Here is a 19,246-nt window from a genome sequence, read left to right as displayed (position 1 = left end):
TTAATGTTTTCAGAAATGCCAAACTGTTTTCCAGTGTTATACCTTTATTTATATTCTGACCAGTAATGCATGAGGTTTCCTCCTCCATTTTCTGAAAGTTTGTATAGGGTGATGTAATTTCTTCATTAAATGTTGGCTAGAACTCGCCAATCAAGCTTTGGCCTGAAATTTTCTTTGTGAGGTTTTAAATTGTGAATTCAATTTCTTTAATTGTTATGGGGCTAGTTGGGTTTTCTCTCTCTTCATGAGTCAGTTTTAGTAATTTGTGTCTTTCATGGATTTTTTTTTTTTTTTCCAACTAGGATGTAGAATCTATTAGAATTGTTGTTCATAATAGTCTCTATCCTTTCAGTGTTGATAGGATCTGTAGTGATGCTCTCTCTTCCCTTCTCAATATTGGTTATTTGTTTTCTTTCCTTTTTGCTTGATCATTGTAGCTGGAGATGTACCCATTTTACTGATATTTTCAAAGAACCAGATTGAGTTTCATTGATTATGTTCTCAATGTTTTGGCCCTGAAAGTGTTCTAGTTTTTATGTAAAGGTCTTTGGACTCAGTGGGAGTACTTCAATCACAGAAATTAAAAAAACCCCCACTACCAATCAGGGTTTATCCAGAGTCATAAGGACAAGGTACCTCTTCCCTCAAGCCTGGGGTGCCACATTCTGGCTTTTAGCATCTCCTTTTCGTGCACCAGCTTATTCCTTCTTTTTTGTTATTTTTCCCTTTCACTTTTCAAAGTTGCCATTAACATACAATTAACCATTTAAAAAGTGAATAATCAGCATCACTTAGTATATCACAGTGTTGTACAATCATCACCTCTACCTAGTTCCAAAATATTTCATCCCCTCCAAAGGAAACCCCATGCCCATTAGCAGTCACTCCTCATTCTCCCCTTCCCCAGCCTCTGGCAATCACCAATCTTCTTTCCATCTTTATGGATTTATCTATTCTAGATATTTCATGTAAATGGAATCATATAATAGGTGACCTTTCATGACTGGCATCTTTTACTGAGTCTAATGTTTACAAGGTTTGCCCACGTTGTAGCATGTGTCAGTATTTCATTCCTTTTTATGGATGAATAATATATCCATTGCATGGATAGATCGCATTCTGTTTATCCATTCATCTGTTGGTGGACATTTGGGTTGTTTCCAACTTTTGGCTACTATGAATAATGCTGCTGCGAGCAAGTATGTGCTTGAGTCACCGTTTTCAATTTTTTTTTCTTTCACTTTTTAAATTTATCTTTATTGTTGAGAGTATTACAGGTATACCATATACCCCTGCAACTGACCCCCTCCACTTCACTCCCACCCCATCACCAGGCCTTCACCCTGTTATTGACTGTGTCCATGGGTTATGCATATATGCATATAACTTCTTTGGTTAATCTCTTCCCACCCTCCACCCCCCTTCCCTCTTTCCTCTGAAATATGAAAGTCTGTTGCATGTGTCAGTGTCTCTGGATCTATTTAGTTCATCAGATTCTTTTGTTCATTAGCTTCTTCTTAAAGAAGACCTTCAACTTTTCCTGTAGTGCTGGTCTGGTGTTGATGAATTCCTTTAGCTTTTTCTTATCTGTGAAGCTCTTTATCTGACCTTCTATTCTAAATGATAGCTTTGCTGGGTAGAGCAATCTTCGTTGTAGTTCCATGTTTTTCATCACTTTGAATATTTCTTGCCACTCCCTTCTGGCCTGCAAGGTTCCTGTTGAGAAATCAGCTGACAGTCTTATGGGTGCTCCCTTGTAGGTAACTAATTGCTTTTCTCTTGCTGCTTTTAAGATTCTTTGTCTTTAACCTTTGGCATTTTAATTATGATGTGTCTTGCTGTGGGCCTCTTTGGGTTCCTCTGCTTTGGGACCCTCTGCACGTCCTAGACTTGAAAGTCGATTTCTTTCCCCAGGTAGGAAAAGTTTTCTGTCATTATTTTTTCAAATAGGTTTTCAATTTCTTGGTCTCTTTCTTCCCCTTCTGGCACCCCAATAATAAGCATGTTGGGCCTCTTGAAGTTGTTCCAGAGGCTCCTTATACTATTTTCATATTTCTGGATTCTTTTTTCTTTTTGCTCTTCTGGTTGGGTGTTTTTTGTTTCCTCATGTTCCAAATTGCTGATTTGATTCTCAGCATCCTCTACTCTACTGTTGATTCCCTGTAAATTATTCTTCATTTCAGTTCCTGTAGCCTTCATTTCAATTTGGTACTTTATTATGTTATCAATTTTCTCAGTTATTTCCCTACCCATCTGCTTAAACATCCTTATAACCAAAATTCTGAACTCTGTATCTGTTAGCTTGCTTGGATCTATTTCATTTAGTTCCTCTTCTAGAGATTTCTTCTGTTCTTTCCTTTGTGACATGTTTCTTTGCCTCTGCATTTTGGCTGCTTCTAGGTGTTTGTTTCTGTGTATTAGGCAGAGCTGCTAAGTCTCCTGGAATTTGTAGAGTGGCTTTGTGTAGTAGGTGTCCTGTAGGGTCCAGTGGCTCAGCTTCCCCAGTCACCTGAGCTGGGCCTTCTAGGTGCTCCCCTGTGTGGGCTGTGTGCACTGTCCTGTTGTAGTTGAGCCTTGGTTGCTGTTGTCGTTGCTGGGAGGAACTGACCCCCAGGCCAATCAGCTGTGAGGAGCAGCTGTAGCTACAGCCAAAGAGCTGCTGTGCTGGAGACACCCCTATGGAGCAGGATTTACTTCAGTGGAGCTTTGGTGTTCACCAAGTGCGCCCCTTGAGTGTCTCACTCGTGGCTGTGGTAGGGTTGTAATCCAGTGTGGTCGAGTCTGACCACCAGGTGCACTGTCTCTGGGGCCTCTGGGGAGGTGCAGAGTCAGCCTGTGCCAGTGCCTTGCCCAGGGCCACCCAGCATGAGCTACACAGCAAACCGTAGTTGGCTGCTACTTGTGCTGGGCTTGGAGGTGTCCAGGAGAGGCCAAGCTATGAGCCAATGCAGGCTGCAGCTAGTGCCAGGCCTGGGGCCACTTATCAAGCCATATGGGGCAGTTGCTGCTTGAGAGATTTTAGGGAAGTCCTAAGCATGAGGCTAGAGAGGCCACTTGCACAGAAAAGCCCCTGGAAGTGGCCTGGATGAGCTGCAGGTGGGGAGGGGCGGGGCCTCCGGGAATCACGGGGCGGGGCCAACGGTTCCAGTCAGGTGCTGGCGATTCAAATATGGCGCCTGCCTGCGGGCTGTGTGCAGGGAGGCTCGCCAAAGGAGCCATGGCCTCTGCCAGCCCTTCTGCCTGGGAGGAAGCTGCTCCTCCACCTCTCGCCCAGATCTCAGGCAGGTTAGTTCCTCTCCAGTATCCCAGGTCCTTTCCAGCTGCTGCCCTGCGCTGGGCTCAGAGGGGGCGTCTGAGTGAGTCCGCGCCGGGCCCTTTAAGAGGAGCCACTGGGGCTCCGGCAGCCTCCTCCACCCTCAGCCACAGTCCCCACTGGTTTCACAGCCCAGAGTTGTGGGGGCGTCTCTTCCTGGCCTGGAGCCCTGGACTGGGGGCCTGCTGTGGGGCTGGGACCCCTCCCTTCTCTGGGAAAACTCTGCCGCAGAGATTCCCTCCTGGGTTTAACCGGCGGCACTGAGTGTGGGCCCGCGGTGAGTCACTGATCCAGCCCGGATCCACCCGAGTCTCCGCCCCTCCTCCCTGTCTTGATGCTTCTTCAGGTCCCTGGTTGTGGGGCTTCTGTTCAGCCAGATTTCAGGAGGCTCTGAGTGATGGTGGTTCTGTATTTTAGTTGTAATTTTGATGTGGTTGTGGGAGGCAGCAGGTGCACCTGTTACCTAGTCGCCATCTGGGTTTTTCCTTCCCAATTTTTTTGATATGTACCGAAAAGTGGAATTGCTGGATTGTATGCTAATTCTGTTTAACTTTCTGAGGAACTGCCAGACTTTTTCACAGTAGCTGCACCATTTTGCCTTCCCACCTGCAATGTAAAAAGGCTCCAATTTCTCCATGTCCTCACCAGCACTTGTTACACACTATTTAAAAAATTACAGCCATCCTGGTGGGTGTGAAGTGGTAACTCACTGTGGTTTTCATGCGCCTCTCCCTAACGACTAAGGATGTTGAGCATCTTTTCATGTGCTTGTTGGCCATTTGTATATCTTCCTTGGAGAAATGTCTATTCAAGTCCTTTTATATTGCAGTGTTTGTCTTTTTGTTGCTTAGCTGTAAGAGTTCCTTGTATACTGTGGACACTAGAATTTTATCAGATATATGACTTGCAAATATTTTCTCCTGTTCTGTTGGTTGTCTTTTCACTTTCTTTGTAACATTCTTAGATGCCCAAGAAATTTTAAATTTTTATGAAGTCTAATTTTTCTTTTGTTGCTTCTGCCTTTAGTGTCATATCTAAAAATTTATTGCCAAATCCAAGGTCATGAAGATTTACCTCTTTTCTCCTAAGAGTTTTAATAATGTTAGCTCTTATGTTTAGTCTTTTATCCATTTTGAGTTAATTTTTGAATATGGTGTGAGGTAAGGGTCCAACTTAATTCTTTAGTGTTTAGATCCATTGTTCTTCCCAACATCATTTGTTAAAAAGACTGCTTTCTCCACTGAATTGTCTTGGCACCCTTGTCAGAAATCATTTGACCGTATGTGTGAGGGTTTATTTCTAGGCTCTCCATTCTATTCCATTGGTCTATATGTCTATCCTTATGCCACTACCACAGTTTTGATTACTGTAGCTGTGTACTAAGTTTTAAAATCTGAAAGTGTAAGCCCTTCAACTTTCTGTTTTCAAGATAATTTTCATTATTTGGGGGCCTCTTGCAATTCCATATGAATTTGAAGATTGGCTGCTATATTTCTACAAAAAAAGGCCATTGGAATTTTGTTAAAGATTTCATTGACTTTGTGGGTCACTTTGGATAGTATTGTTATCTTAAGAGTATTAAGTCATCCAACCCATGAACACAAATGCTTTTCCATTTAGTTTGTCTTTAATTTCTTTTTGCAATGTTTTATAGTTGTTTTTTTAATCTATCTTTATTGATTTCAGAGAGAGGAGAGGGAGAGAGAGAGATAGAAACATCAATGATGAGTCATTGATCGAGCCCACAACCCGGGCATATGCCCTGACTGGGAATCTAACCCTGATCGCCTGGATCCCAAGTTGACGTTCAACAGCTGAGCCACAACTGGCCGGGCATGTTTTATAGTTTTTAAGAGTACAGGTCTTTCACCTCCTTGGTTAGATTTATTCCTAGGTATTTGGTTCTTTTGGATGCTGTTGTGAATGGAATTGTTTCCTTAGTTTCTTTTTCTGATTGCTCATTGCTGATGTATAGAAACACGTCTGATTTTTGTGTTAATCTTGTACCCTGCAACTTTGATGAATTAGTTTATTAACAACAGCAGTGTTTTTGTGGATCACTGGACTTTCCTATACAGTCATGTGCTACACAATGACGGTTCAGTCAACCATAGACTACATATACAATGGTGGTCCTGAAAGTTTATAATGAAGCTGAAAAATTCCTACCACCTGGTGATGTCACAGTGCAACTCAGTCCTCAGTGCTTGTGGTGATGCTGTGTAAACACACCTGCGATGACAGGCATATAAAAGAATAGATACAACTATGTCAAGTACGTAACACTTGATGATAATAATAAACGACTCTTCTTGGTTTATGTATTTGCGATACTACACATTTTATCATTACTTTAGAATGTATACTTTTGACATAAAAAGTTGGCTCATACATCTGGACAACAGTATGCCTCATACATCTTGTGTTTGCTGGTCTCTAGACTGCATCATTTTCTCCTGAGCTTGATTTAATCTCTGGTCGCTTTGTACACTAACATGCTATACAGGCTTGTAGCCCAGGGGCAGCAGGCTGTGCCATCAGGTTTGTGTAAGTGCGCTCTAAGATGTCCATGTAACAACAAAACTGCCTAATGACTCATTTCTCAGAAATTGTCCCCATTGTTAAGCAGTAAGGACTGTATATAGGATCATGTCACCTGTGAATAGTGTTTTACTTCTGGTGAGCAGCAGTGGTAAAAACAGGCATCCTTGTCTTGGTCCTGTTCTTAGGGGAAAAGTTTTCAGTCTTTCGCCGTTGAGTATGATGTTAGCTGTGGGTTTTTCATAAATGCCTTTTATGTCGAGGAAGTTCCCTTCTATTCCTAGTTTTTGGAGTGATTTTTATTGTGAAAGGTATTGGATCTTGTCAAATGCTTTTGCATCCATCGAGGTGGTCGTGTGGCTCCCCCCTCTGCGTTCTGTTAACGCGGTGTATTGCGTCAACTGATCTCATGTTGAACCGCTCTGACATTCCCAGGAGAACCCGCCTGCGTCATGGTGTATGACCCTTTTAATATGTTGTTGGATTTGTTCTGCTAGTCCTTTCGAGAATTTTTGCATCTATATTCACAAAGGATACTGGTCTTTGTCTGGAGTCATCAGGGTAATGCACGCCTCACAGGATGAGCTAGGTGTTCCCTCCTCTTGTATGTTTTTGGAAGAGTGTGAGAAGGATTGGTATTAATTCTTTAAACTGAGAGAGTTCAGTAATGAAGCCTTCTGGCCCAGTATCTTTTTCTCTGTTGGGAGGTTTTTTTTAAAAAAATGTATCTTTATTGATTTCAGGGAGAGGGAGAGAGAGCTATAGAAACATCAATGACGAGAAAGTCATTGATCGGCTGCCTCCTGCACGCCCCCAACTGGGGATCGAGCCTGCAACCCGGGCATGTGCCCTGACCGGGAATCGAACCCCGATCACCTGGATCCTAGGTTGATGTTCAACCACTGAGCCACGCCCAGCTGGGCTGTTGGGAGGTTTTTGATGCCTGATTCACTCTCTTTACTTGTTACAGATCCTTTCAAAATTTCTACTTCTTCCTGAGTCACTTTTAGTAGTTTGTGTTTAGGAATTTGTCCATTTCATCTAGGTTACCTAGTTTGTTGGCATATACTTGTTTATAGTACTGTTATATTTTTATTTCTGTAAGGCCGGCAGTGATGCCCTTTCAAAAAATTTTAGTTATTTGCATCTTCTCTGTCAGTTAAGCTAAAGGTTCACAATTTTGTTGATTACTTTAGCAGTTTTAAGGGCTGATTTGCTGATATATTGAGTTCTGCCTTACCTAGTGGTGTTGGAACTGAATCCCTGAGGATGAATGTCTCATCTGAGCGTGGCTGAGAGGAGCATGTGCTTGGCCTTAGCAGGTGCCAAAAATGCACTTTGAGTGGAAAACCATCTCAGCAAATAAGACCCCAAGGACCCCTTTGGCTTGATGAAGGCTCACACACATCCTGCCTCACGTGCAATGGGAGCTCTGCCCTTTGCCCCTCGCCTGTTGGCTAGAGCAAGGGGGAGGCAGGGTGTGAGTTCTCCCTGGACAAGGCCCCTGGCTAAGCCTGCTGCTCTGGATGGGGCCAAAAGCCAGGCCCTGGGTCATCTGAGCACAGCCACTGTCTGGTGGATGGTATCTTGGTGTCTAGAGTACCAAGTCTCACATCCCTGGGAGGAGGCAGGGGCGCAGGTGGTCCTTCCTGTGGCAACTCTAGCATGTTCACCTGAGTCTGATGCACATTCAGTTTCCAGCAGGTGCTGTGTGTCCCTATCAGGTGGGTAAGAGAGATCTCACAGGCCCCTCAACCCCAGGTGGACGGTTTTGGGAGGGGAGAGCGAGGGCGGAAGAATGTGCCCCATTCTCTCAGGCTCAGCTGTCTGGAGAGAAGGTGGGCTAATGCCCCCTGCCTCATGTCCCTGAACACCCTCTCCCCTCTAGAAGTGTCTCTTGGGATGAATCAGAAACAGCAGATTTTCATGAGCTGGAGAGAGGGCAGTGTCAGGCAGAGCCTTTTTCTGTCATTAGGTGGACGGTTTACCCAGAAGACCTGTATCGGGTGCCACTTGGCACTGGGGGGCCAGGACTAGATCCCCATCACCCTAGAGCAAAATCCGGAGCAGCCTGGGGTCCAGAGAAGGCAGAGTGGGTCCCCAAGGCCTGACCTGCTGGTGGGTGTGAGGAATGGAAGGGATGGGGGTGTGGCTGGGGAGATGGGCTGTGACCTTAGGTTCACACTCAGGGAGGTGGGGCTGTAAGAGGGTTGTGAGTGAAGGAAGCGTTCAGTGGGACCCCCTTTGATGGGAGGGAGTGGCTTCAGGAGAGGCTCCAGAGGCTGCTGAAAGACTGGTGGGCATCGGGGGACACACGAGCCTCTGGAAGGAGGAGAGGCTTAGGGTGTCCTGGAGGCTTGGGGGGCATGGCTGGATAAAGGCCCAGAGAGGAGTCCACAGTCAGCAGTCCTGGGTCACAGGGGCCTCCCCTGTCCAGCCCCAGGTGGCAGCGAGCCCTGGGTGTGTGTGAAAAGGGTTGGGGGTGTGGGTGTGTGTGTGTGGGGAGCCACCATGACTCCTGGCAGGGAGGACACCCGAGGTTCTGGGCAAGGGGTGTGGAACACCACCGGAGCCAAGGTGCAGGGTCTCCTCAGGCCCCCTGGTGCCCCCACCCATTGGCAGAGCTCCCAGGGCGGCCCCCCAGGAAGGGCTGCCCAGGCAGTGGCTGGTGGTTGGCTGCCGCAGGCAGACTTGCTGGCTCCAGGCTCCTTGTCTGAGGCCCTGTCTGTCCTGCTACAGACACAGGGCGCCTGTTTCCCTGTGAGCAGGAACACGGCCTTTCTGTTGGCACCTGGGCTGGCCCCCCAGGCGGGTAGGGGGCTGCTCCACACAGACCTGCACTTGTACCCACCTCGTCCCAGCCTCTTGGCCTGAACCACCTCTCCGGGGCTCTCCACAGTATGGCCAGGTGCCCTGGGCTGTTGGGGGTGGGGCAAGAGGAAGGGATGGGTGGCCACCCCCACCAGCATTTGCCAGGCCAGGGAGAAGGGAGGGTAGCCTGGCACCCCCTGGCCGCTGTCCCCTGGGTGGGGCTGGATCCAACTGCCCAGGGTCCCTCAGCCTGGCTGGGCAGGCGGGGCGGCACCGCCGGGTGCTGGCTTATTTCCTGGCAGAACCCTCCCTGCTCACTCACACTCCAGTGAAGCTTCTGGGCTGCACCCAGTTCTCTGCAGTGGGGCCCAAGGATTGCCAAGCAAAACAGAATTAATCTACTTTAACTTCTAACAACTGGGCCTCAAAACTGTCACCGTGGGGACCCCTTCCACCCCAGCACCCAGGCTGGGGCTGACCACTCTGCTGTCCCCTCACCCGCAGGTCAGGGAGCAGGAGGCTCCATGGTGTGTGACTGAGGGGGAGGACACGTGGTCACAGAGGAGCATGAGGACACACTGTGCTCAAGAGGGGACAAATGGCTGGTCACTGGGGAGGAGAGCAGGGCCCAGGCCAGGTGGAGGGGTGTGTGTAGGGTTTGCGGCGGTTCTGAGGGGGTGAACATGAGTGGGGGATTGGGAGCCTTGGCTTCTCCCGAGTCCCTGTCCTGGATGTGGTGGGAGCCAAGCCCGTGGGTGCAGAGGAGAGGCAGGGAGTAAGGGCTTCCTCACAGCCATGCCAGGTATACAACGGGCTTGGCTGCTGGAGGGTAAGGGCCTGGCTGTGGACCAGCACCCCAGGTGCCAAGGACCCCCCTGGCCAGGCCATGACCAGTGGTAGGAACTGAGGCTCAGTGTAGTAGGTGCTAGTGGTCCGGGATCAACCAGGGCTCCTTGAGACACCCGTGTCTGGGGAGTCCGGTGATGAGGCAGATGTCCAGGGGTGAGGTAGAGCAGAGGGCTGAGTTGCCTGGGTCCCATTGTGGGAAATGAGGAAAGCACAGATGGCCACCCAGACTCCAGCAGACCCCCATGCCCCCCCGGCTTGCTTTCCTGGATGCTGGGTGCAGGCGGCGGTGCAGGGGTAGCAATACCTTCCCACTTTATTTCTCAGCGCACAGGTCCTGGGCCCCTCTATTTTGGTTCTGGGTACGGCCACTCCCGTGACTTAAAGTAGTCCTTCAGGTCCGGAAGGCTGAGTGGGGGGAAGTAGGGGCCGATCCTCTTCCGGATCCACCACTTGCCATCTGCGGCATGCAGGCCCCCAGGGCGGCTGAACTTGTACTTGTAGTGCTCCGCCCTGACCCACCTGCAGGGAGGGGTGCGTCAGCCCAGAGCAGCAGCCTCTCAGGGGGCCCCGGGGCTCAGCGTCTCAGGTTTGCATTCAGAGGGGCCGTGTGTCTGTTCAGGCGCTCCTTGGTGGGGACAGGTTGCCCAGGGAAGACAGAGGGGCCCATGAGTAGCTCCCATCACTGCCAGGCCATGGATCAGATGCTGGAGGGGCAGGCAGGGCTCCAGAAAAGGAGACCTGTGGTGTGTAGCCTCAAGGAAGGCTGAGCTCTTGGTGACAGCTTCCAGAGCCCACCAGGACAGAAGGACAGGCCTCACTTTAGGAGGCCCAACCCCTACCCCAGAAGTCCCGGTGTCCTTTCAGGAGGTGAGTGGTGCTGAAAGGGGGTCGCCTGAGGACCCGTGGACCTTTGTACCCGGCGCATGTCCAGGGAGTGGGGGTCTGGCCTCCAGAGCACTAGCTGCATTTGGAGGAGTAGCCCTGAGAGGCAGCTGAGGCCCCTGTTGGGGGGGGGTCCCGTCTGGGAGAAGAATCTTACCTGGGAGGGGCCCTGTCCGCAAATGGGTTAAGGGCCAGCAGGGACAGAATCTCGGCATCATTGGCCAGGAGCCTGCCCGCCAGGTGGATGACCCACTCGTGGTGCTCGTAGGTCTGGGGGCAAGAAGAGGAGGGTACTTGGGCTCTGCCCCCAGGTTGGCACTGGGCGCCCACAGGACGAGGCCACCAGTCTGAGCCCTATTTCGGGCAGGAACTGTGGGGTGTGGCCCCCAAGAACCCTCAGGAGAGGGCGTGCTCTCTGCTCATTCCCTCCCTCCAGAGGGCCCTGCCTGGTCACTCCCTATATCAGGCTGTTGTCCTGGATGTGCCTGAAGTGTGGTCAGTGGGCTGCCCCGGGGGCCCATGCCCATTGCTTTGGTTTAGGCTCTGCTCCAGAGGGGCTGCCAGCTTCTGTTCTGATCCATCGGCCAGATGTCTGAATTGTTCATTCGGGTGCTGGGTCCCCTACCCCACTGTCCTGTCCTCCGGTAACTCAGATGCAGCAGGCACAGGGCCCGGGCGTTCCAGCTCACCTCTTGGCTTTGTCACCTGGGAGCCTCTCAGGCAAGGGACAAAGCCTTCCTGAGGTTGTCACCATGGGCGAGATGGGTCAGCGGGAGATGCGGCACCTCCAGGCTTTCTCTGGCCTGAGCTAACGCTCTGTGGAGGTCAGCTTCCCTGGCATCAGTCACGCCTGTCTTGTCATTTGTGGTGGAGGCACTTTGAGAAGCTGGCTGTGGCACATGGTCCCTGTGTAAGGGTGTCTGAGGGAGGCCTCTGGGGACCCGTACCTGAGGGGAACCACTGCTGTCCGGAGGCAGAGCCATGTGTGCAGTGGAGCACAGGGAAAGACTGGCCTTGGAACCCCGCAGAGCCAGATGTTTGCCTGGGCCCAGGCTACTCAAGGAGCAAGACCCAGCCCCTGGGGGGCGGGAGCCTGGGAGCATGTTGTATATGTCACTGGCTGGCCTCAGATCCAGGCCCCAGTCTCAGGTGCCTGAGCAGTGGAGTGACTTCTGCCTCGAGGGCTGGGGTTGGGACCAGATGAAACTCCACAGTTAACGCCTAACACCAGAGTCCAGCCTGACCTCCCGTGTCCTCAAGGGCCCAGGTGGGTCGTGGAAGGCTGGTCAGAGTGGGGGCTGCACGGGCACCCATGGCTGCATGTTGTGTGGGCTATGACATTGTTTCCAGTGGGGTCTGATCTCACCCCCACCTGCCTTCCCCACCAGCACTTGTTGCAGGGGATACCAGGGCCCCAGGTATCCCCATTGAGGGCACCACAACCTTGGGGATGCTGGAGTGACCTGAGCCCGAGTCCACTGTGAGCACCGGGACATGCAGGGTTGCAGGGGGATGGTGGTACAGGAGGAGGAGAGGGCCCTTACCTGGAAGGCCGCAAACCACATGAGCCAGTCGAGGCGGTGGTGGTAGGGGGAGATGAGGCATGGCCGTCTCCTCAGGTCGCCTGGCTTGCACTTGAACTCGTAGTCCTCCCACACAGTGTCTGGCGCGCTGGCGTTGGGGCTGGCTGTGCCCTGCAGGATGATCTCTGTTCGCTCCTTGGTGATGCTGTTGGGGAGACCAAGTCAGGGCAGGCTGGGCTCTGGAGAACTGCGGGCGGTGGCTGTGCCTCTCTACCCTGAGTAGACTAGGGTGAGGCTGGAGCTGTGGCTGTGGGTAGAGCAGGAGCAGGTGGGGGCTGGCCCTGGGGGAGGGAGAGGAGAGACCACAGCCAGGCCAGAGGGGCAGCGAGATGGGAACCCCCAGGGATGCATGGTACCTTCCAAAGGCTCCATATGTGTTGACAATTCTGAGGGGGTTGAAGGAGCTGTTCATGACCTGCTTGGAGCTCAGCAAGTTGAGGACCACGGGGATGCTGAGCCAGGCGACCAGGATGCCCAGTGCCAGGTTGGCTGCCTGCCGCACCATGCAGCCTGGGCCCGGAGAGAGTGAGAGTGGGTAAGCTCCTGCACCCCAGGCCGGGGCCCCAACCATGGGGAGGAGCTGAGGCTGTCCCCATCCCCCTCCCCTCAGCTGGCCCTCCAGCTCCTCTGGGCTCACAGAAGCTGAGGGTGGGGCCGCTAGCCCCCCGCCTGGGAGCCTGGGAAGGGGCCTCTGCCCACAGCCCCCATCTCCCCCAGCCAAGGACACCTTCTGAGGCTGATGTAGAAACCGAGTCATGATAACTGGCCTCATGGGGTGGGCCTGGCTGTCACTCGATAAGAATGGGCCAGCACCTCTAGGGACCAGCTATCCTGGGCCTGCGAATAAAGGGCTGTCCATGTTCCCAGGTGTCCACCCACCATATGTCGGTGTAGGCCGGGCCTCCCGGGCTTCCTCCTCCTGCATCTTCAGGACTTGGTCCTTGAGGCTGCCAGGCCCAGAGGGAAATAAGAACCCCACGGTGGCGTCATCGAAGCAGGCGATGCTGGGCACGATGGTCAGCCAGTTCAGGAAGCTCAGGTTCCCACTGATGATGAGGGCCACCTGAGGGACGGAGCAGTGTCTCAGCCCCAGGCTGAGCAGAGGCCGAGGACAGTTGTCACGCCTAAAACTTGGGGCTTGGGGTGCTCATGCTGGTAGTAGCCTGGCTGTCCCTTTTAGCTGCCTGTGCTCCACCCACTCCACCAGGATCCAGAAACAGCAGTGACTCGCAGATTCCATACCCAGAGGTGCTGGGGCGGAGGAGTTCCAGTGTCTTTCTAGAAGCACACGTGGGTGCCTGTGCTGTTTCCCAAGGGACCAGGGTAGTAGGAGGCCATCGTCTTGGCCCTGCTCCCTGCCATAGGCCACACACCTGGCCTTCCTAGACCTTTGCCGCAAGGATGACCATGCCCTGAATGACCTTGAAGGCACATTCTTCCCAGAGCCTCTAGCGAGGGCCCAGCCCGCTGACACAATTCCAGCCTCTGAGGCTTTACTTGAGGTTGCAGCTTAGCCACCCAGATTCCTGGCTTATAGGACTGTGAGATAACAAACTTGTGTTCTTTGATGCTGTAGTTTGTGTTTGGGGCAGTTGTTATGGTGATTATTAACCAATACAAGCCGGGGGTAGGAACCTGCAGTGTGCCCCTCCCCAGGGAGGGGCTCTCCCACCATAAGTGGGGGCATCTAGAGTCCAATGTCCCCTGAAGTCGAGGACGGTGCCTGGGGCATGTGGGAGGCGGGAGGGGTCTGCAGCTCTCCCTATCAGGGTTGGGGAAAACCGGTGCACTCACCTATCTGTCTGCTGCCCTGCCCTCCACACCCTGATGACCAGGCACAGGGCTGTCCCCTGGGCCTGGACACCCTCTGGGATGGTCATGGCAGGTTCCTAGGGTCCCGTGTGTCCTGAGCTACCCTTGGATGCGGCTTAGATGGAGCCCAACTTCCTGTACTTTCACAGTGGCCACAAGAACAGGGCCAGACCAGGGCTGTCTGCCGGGCGGCTGTCTGAGAGGCTGGTCACTGCTCCTCCTCAGAGGCCATGAGTTGCCGCAGCTGCTTCTGGTGCAGGGTCTGGAGTGAGCCTAGATGACACAAGGTCCAGGAAGCTCCAATGCGCCTGGTGAGGAACTGGCATGCCCCCTAAATCCCACTAAAATGGTGGCCAGGAAGGTGAGGCTGCCCTGTGTCCTGGACCCACTGGGCTCATCTCTGTGGCATGGTGCTAACTCAGTGACCCGCAGAGGCTTTCCAATCAGAGCCACCCCCAGAGGGACTGAGACTCGTGGCTGTAAGAACTAAGGTCATGAATGGACAGGTATTGACAGCACGGGAACTTCCCACACCCCCAGCCTGTCTCAGGATGGCATCCTGGAGCTGCCTCCCAGTCAGAACTTCGGGAAGTGCCTTCTGGCAAGTGCCCACTGTCAGCTGCCGTAGAGACTTGAAGAGGACACCTCTGGCCTGATGCCCTGCTGTTGGGTGGCGGGTAGCAGGGAGTGAATGGTCTTCACTTTTGGGGAGGGGAGGGTTCTGGGTTCATGCCCTACTCATGTGCCCTGGACAGAGGCCTCTCGTCTCCAAGCCCCCAGGGACCCACAGGGCCTGCTGAGCATAGAGCTTCCTCAGTGAGGAGGGCTCCAAATGACCACAGGGGAGCACAGGCTGGGAGGTGGAGAGGCCTTAGGCTCCACTGACCTGTGAGTTAGGGTGCAGCCTGGGACCCCCCAAACCTCTGGAAAGCCCAGACACAAGGGCAGTGGCTCCTTTAAGTGCAGGTGTGAATGTGCTGACTGGAGGCCCTGCCCCACCAGGGATGCCCCCAGGCCAGGCCCCTGGATTTGAGCTCACTGGGGACCAACTGATGTCCTTGAAATACAGGGTCACAGGACACAGACAGTGATGGCTGAGGGCAGAGGAGGAGTTACATGACCGCAATAAACATCTCACAGAGGAAACGGTGCCAGAGAAGGATCAGGAGCAGCACACAGAGGAATTGATGTGACATGGTTACGGGGTCTTTACTCTTACATTTTTTTTTTTTTTAATATATCTTTCTGAAATCAATAGAGAGGAAAGGAGAGAGAGAGAGAAACATCAATGATGAGAGAGTCATTGATCGGCTGCCTCCTGCACGCCTCCGACTGGGGATCGAGCCTGCAACCCAGGAATGTGCCCTGACTGGGAATCGAACCCCAATCGCCTGGATCCTAGGTAAATGCTCAACCGCTGAGCCACACCCAGCTGGGCTTTACTCTTACTTTTTAAGTCAATTTTATTGATATGAAAGAAAAAAATGCACCCATTTTTAGCATATATACTTCATAGCTTTTGACACATTTATTCCCACGTAAATCACAAAATCCAAACTTCCACCCCCGAAAGTTTCCTGCTGCCTGTTTGTGTCAACCCCCTATCCCCAACCCTGCAACCTCTGAACGGACTTCTGTTGTGTCCGTTATCCTGCCTGTTCTAGAACTTGGTGCTGGTTCCCCTGGCTCAGCTCTGGGTTCTGAGACACGCACTCCTGGGCCTCAGAGCACCCCACAGCCCACAGAGATGGGTACCTGTCCTATTGTGCTGGTGCACCCAGGTCTTGACTACCGCATGTAGTAGTACAAGGCCACATGAACATTTACACGGAGATTTGACTTGTTCGGGATTATGGGGCAGTCTGCCACCCCTAGCCCTCCGTCTGGGTCTATGAGCAGAAGCCTGCTGGTTTGACCTGGCGCTTCCTGTCAGCAGCGACCTTGAGGGTCTCTTCCTGTGCTTGCTGGACTTCACCTGTTCTCGGTGAAGCACTTGTTCAGTTTCTTCCCATTTAAAAAACAAATAATTGGCTGATTCCTTGGGTTGTAAGAGTCCTTGTCTGATATGCGCATATTGTGGTTATTTTCTGCCAGCTGGTGGCCTGCCCTTTTACTTTCGTTATGGTGTCTTTGGAAAAGGTGAAACTTTGCTTTTTTGTGAAGTCCAAGTTATCATTTAAAAAAAAACTTTACAGTTAGTGCTTTTGTGTCCCATCTAAGAATTTTTTTCTACCCCCAGGTTATAAAGATCTTCTAAAAGATTTGTATGTGGAGCTCTGATCCAATTTTTTTAATCCTTACCCCAGAAAATGTTTGATTTGAAAAAGAGAGAGAGAGAGAAACATCGATTGGTTGCCCTCCCTACACACCCTGATGGGATGAAACCTGCAACCTAGGTGTTTGCCCTGACCAGGAATCCATCCCACAGCCTTTTGGTATATGGGACGCTTCAACCAACTGAGCCACCCAGCCAACTGCAGCTCTGACCCATTTCAGTTAGATTTCCATGTGCGGTGTGAAGTAAGGTTCGGAGCCCATCTCTCCTTGTGGGGACTCAGTATGGAATCAATCTGGCCGGCTCCCTCTCAGGCCCAGGAACCAGCCCAGGAGGAGAGGAAGGCATGAAGCCAATCCAGGCTAGGCCTAGAGTGAGTCCCAAGGACTAGGAAGGTGGCCATGCCTTCTAGGAGCAGCGGAGGAGCTGGAGCAACCAGGAAGGATCAGGGGGTCAGGGGATCAGGATCTGGAATGACTGGGCTGTGGAGGGAACGGGGTCAGGGGTGCCGGGAATTGAGGGCGGGTCCACGGTGGACACAGTTAAAGTGTTTGCAGGGGGATAAGCTGCCTCAAGTCTGGGCCTCAGAAAAGAGGAAACAGGAGCCTGGAGCCAGAGGCGGAGCCGCAGTAGGCCAGCAACCCACACACAAAACAAGGGACAGACAGACAGGAGCAGAATCAGAGAACCCGAGTGCAGGCATCTGTCACATGAGGAGAATGGCCGGATGGACACTTCAGAAGGAACTTTGGGGAAAAGACAAAGTAAGAGCCAATAAACAGGGAATTTCATGAAGTTCAGCGTGTAAATGTATCCACATACCTAAACAAGTGAACACATTTCTGAAAGAAGGCCATAACAAGCCAGCAGTCACTAAACAGGCAGAGCTACCACCTCCCCATCCAGGTAAGTTGACCGGCGTGTCTATGAATTCTGGAGGGCAGATGGCCCAGTCTGGTGCTGTTACTGCAGAAACACGTGGAGAGAGGGAGCAGCTAAGGAAGTAGGTGAGATGACAGATGCAGGGGTGACAGACTGCCCCACCTCCACCAAGGGTGCATCCTCCTTGGATGGCAGCAGGGACGTGCCATCTCTGTGTGGCCCAGCACCAGTCACCTCAGCTCTTCTCCAAGGCTGAGCAAAATGAGGCTGATGCCCCAGCCCCTTAATTTCTGAATTTTAATTAAAGCAGGTCTTGATCCCAGCAATAGGGAGGAACACGCCGTCTCAGACGATGGCCTAATGAGGGTCTGAGGGAGGAGCCAAGCTTTTGATGGGTCATGTCATTTTTATGGGTCACAGCGGAGTTTTATGATGTGTGACATGAGAGACGGTGGATTCACAGCTCTCCCTGGATTAATCTGGAAAGCTAGTTTTCCTGGCTCTGAGCCCAAAAATAATTATTTCTTATTCTCTATGATGTTACAAACCCTATGCCAAAAAACTGGCCTACCCTGTACCTGCTCTGGGCTGGCAGTCTCTCCTGCCAGCTCCTACTGGCTCGTCAGGGTCCCCAGGCCTCAGCTGACAGGCTGCCCTGGGCAGATGGGTTGCTTTCTGAAGTCTGGGCCGCGCCACGGGCTCCCAGGAGCCATGTGCGCCGCCTCCATCTACGATCCCCAGAAGCAGGGCCCAAGCGCATGCCGTCCTGTTCCACCTCCTTGCTCTGACTTCACATTCCAGGGATGACAGTTTTCAGGGTTAAAACTCCACCAGGTGAAACCTGCTTCAGGCTAAGAGGGAGGAAGTAGTACTAGAACCTTCACTGCCAATGCAAACAACTGGATATTGAACAAAAGAGATGAAGCAACTGTTGTGTGACACGTGGCTATGGCCCTGCAGGACTCTTGGCTCAAGAGAGAAGGGAGACAAACAGACCGTGATGGCCTCAGCGCACTGTGTGGAGGCCATTAGCGGAGTCACACAGGGAGGGGCCCCAGGAGGACAGAACTTGACGCTGGGCAGGTGGAGGGGCTGGTGCTCGCCACATGGAAGGCAGCACACACACCAGGAGCTGCAGGAAGCCGCGTCCTGTTGACTCTGCCAACCACGTGCTCACAGGCACACAGGCGCCTCCGCAGGCCGGGGAGGGCGCGCTCCCGGGAGGCGCGGTACCTGTGTGGTACGGGGTACCCGGCTCGCACAGGTGCGGGAGGCCTCGGAGGTCTGCTGAACCCGCGTGGAGAGACCGCGTGGAAAGGCACGCATGCGGCAGAAATCCCAGCGCGTCCCACAAGCAGGGCTGAGTGAGCCCACAGCGGAGGCTGTTTCAGACCCACTCGGAAGATTTGAAGACAAGTTTCGAGATGACAAAACTGATTTGCAAGTAAATCAACTGCTTGTGAGGGGAGAATTCAACACCACAACACAGTGGCCAGTATCCAACCAGGCCGCAGCCAGGAGGAAAGGACAGCTCACAGAAACGGAACCAGGAGCAGGAGGTGACCTGGAGGTGCAGACGGGAATGGTAAAACGGCTACCGTGAATAACTTAAAGAATTGGAAAGAAAACATGGTCATAACTAGGAGAGAGGAAAATGATGAAGAACCAAGCGGTAATTTGAAATTTTTCTTTTTGAGAGAAACATCGAGGTGAGAAACATTGATCAGTTGCCTCCTGTACACGCCTGACTGGGGGATCAAACCCACAACTACGCATGTACCCTGACCAGGAATCAAACCCGCAATGTTTCTGGTGTGTGGGACGAGACTCCAACCAACTGAGCCACCTGGCTGGGGTTGATTCGAGATTTTTAAAGGTAATATATGAAATGGAGAATCTACTGAGAGGTTTTGGACAAAACTGGCGCAGAGAAAAAGTTAGTGGATCAGAACTTTCTCTCAGCTGAAGCACAGAGTGCGCCTGAGCCGAGCAGCCCCTCAGGGACCTGGGGGACACCACAGTCTGTTCTAAAACGTGTGGTCTACACCCCAGAAAGGAAGGGGGGCAGAAACAATAATGAAGAAATCATATCCCCCAATCCTCCTACTCTGATGAAAACTATAAATGCACAGGTGAAAGAAGCCTAAGAAATCATAAGCAGGACAAATGCAAAGAAATTCACACACAGCACAAGTCAAATTGCTGAAAACCAGTGAAAACAGAAAAATGTAGAAGCAGCCAGAGGGGAAGTTGCACAACAAACCAGGACAGAGGACAGGATTTGGGCAAAAATGACAG

General features: G+C 51.9%; 1 protein-coding gene across 1 annotated transcript in view; it reads right to left on the bottom strand.

Moving 5' to 3' along the window:
* Positions 1 to 8,359: 8,359 nt before the first annotated feature.
* Positions 8,360 to 19,246, bottom strand: part of LMF1 (lipase maturation factor 1) — a 103,610-nt gene continuing 92,723 nt past the window's right edge. The window contains exons 6-10 of the mRNA XM_087815746.1: positions 12,859 to 13,042; positions 12,336 to 12,489; positions 11,941 to 12,124; positions 10,554 to 10,666; positions 8,360 to 10,033 (exon numbers count right to left, since the gene is read on the bottom strand). Coding sequence (XP_087671872.1) covers positions 9,859 to 10,033; positions 10,554 to 10,666; positions 11,941 to 12,124; positions 12,336 to 12,489; positions 12,859 to 13,042 — 810 coding nt within the window. The 3' untranslated portion in view covers positions 8,360 to 9,858. The remainder of the gene's footprint in view (positions 10,034 to 10,553; positions 10,667 to 11,940; positions 12,125 to 12,335; positions 12,490 to 12,858; positions 13,043 to 19,246) is intronic.

This window comes from Miniopterus natalensis, chromosome 3 (genome assembly GCF_054644295.1).
Source record: "Miniopterus natalensis isolate mMinNat1 chromosome 3, mMinNat1.hap1, whole genome shotgun sequence".
In the NCBI taxonomy this organism is placed as follows: Eukaryota; Metazoa; Chordata; class Mammalia; order Chiroptera; family Miniopteridae; genus Miniopterus; species Miniopterus natalensis.
The sequence above is the reverse complement of the archived record's forward strand: the minus strand, read 5'-3'. Positions and strand labels throughout refer to the sequence as shown.